This window comes from Trichinella spiralis (assembly GCF_000181795.1).
Source record: "Trichinella spiralis strain ISS 195 chromosome Unknown Scfld1356, whole genome shotgun sequence".
Classification (NCBI taxonomy): Eukaryota; Metazoa; Nematoda; class Enoplea; order Trichinellida; family Trichinellidae; genus Trichinella; species Trichinella spiralis.
Window position 1 is genome coordinate 229,778 of NW_003528295.1, and position 981 is coordinate 230,758.

The following is a 981-nucleotide window of genomic DNA, read 5'->3' on the forward strand; positions in this document are numbered from 1 at the left end:
TTTGTAGACATTGCAAATGCATGCTATTAAAAAAGCTTATGCGTTGTAGCATCTCACTGTAACAAAAGGATTGTCTCATGCTTAATTCTATTATTGTAAGTTAGCTGTGCATTTACTTCTTCACATCTATGCTGATCAACAGACTGTTTTCGCAGAAACTTTTCTGCTATCGATATAAGCGCTTCAGAAATAAGCAAATGTATAGTACAGAAATTTCCATTTTACAACAACAAGCAAATCAGAACTTTATTACAATATATACCATGGGCAAGATGGGCAATACAACGATAACGTGGAAAAAGTCTATTTCTAAACTTGTAGACACTGTTCCACGGCAACCAACTAATCGTTATGTTGAAAAAAATGGATTAGCTGTAATATTACAATAATAATGTGCTACATTAAGCCATTGTTTGTATGTTTATTTACAACCCGTATTTATCATTATGATTTGTGCACTTGAGCGTGTGGCATCTCCCTTTGTGTATTGGCTTATGTTGGTTCTTTGAGATACAAACTGAAATTCATTATTATTTATTCTCATCATTCGATATCACATCTCAAACCTACGATACGGAAAATAGCACAAGCTAATGATAAGCATTGAGAAGTGAAATAAATGAAAAATAGAATTGACGGTTTTGTTCTTTAAAAAAAAAAACAAATTAAATATCTTTATTATCAAATTGCATTATTCTACAAAAATATAGAAGCAACAAATGAACAGCCTGAAGAAGAGATAACTGAAAAAAGAGATGTTAAATAAGCGTGTTTATCTAGGTCATTTTTTGTTTTCATAATTTGACATGTAATGACTTTTTACGATGGTAAAAGAGCAAAAAATAATAATTTTCTTTGCTTTCAATTTTGTTTGGTAAAATCATTACGAAATGCAACAGATATTTTTTGATCTGGAATGTTGAACCATAGTAATACAGATTGCACATCAATGTTAATCAACCCAGTAGTGGGTTTTACTTT

General features: G+C 30.6%; 1 protein-coding gene across 1 annotated transcript; it reads left to right on the forward strand.

The window, feature by feature from the left end:
* Positions 1 to 916: 916 nt before the first annotated feature.
* Positions 917 to 967, forward strand: Tsp_11305a (conserved hypothetical protein; the record flags this gene model as incomplete). The annotated part of the gene is made up of 1 exon (XM_003369969.1): positions 917 to 967. A coding segment is annotated over exon 1 (51 nt), but the record flags the coding sequence as incomplete, so codon positions are not given.
* Between the last annotated feature and the right edge of the window lie 14 nt (positions 968 to 981).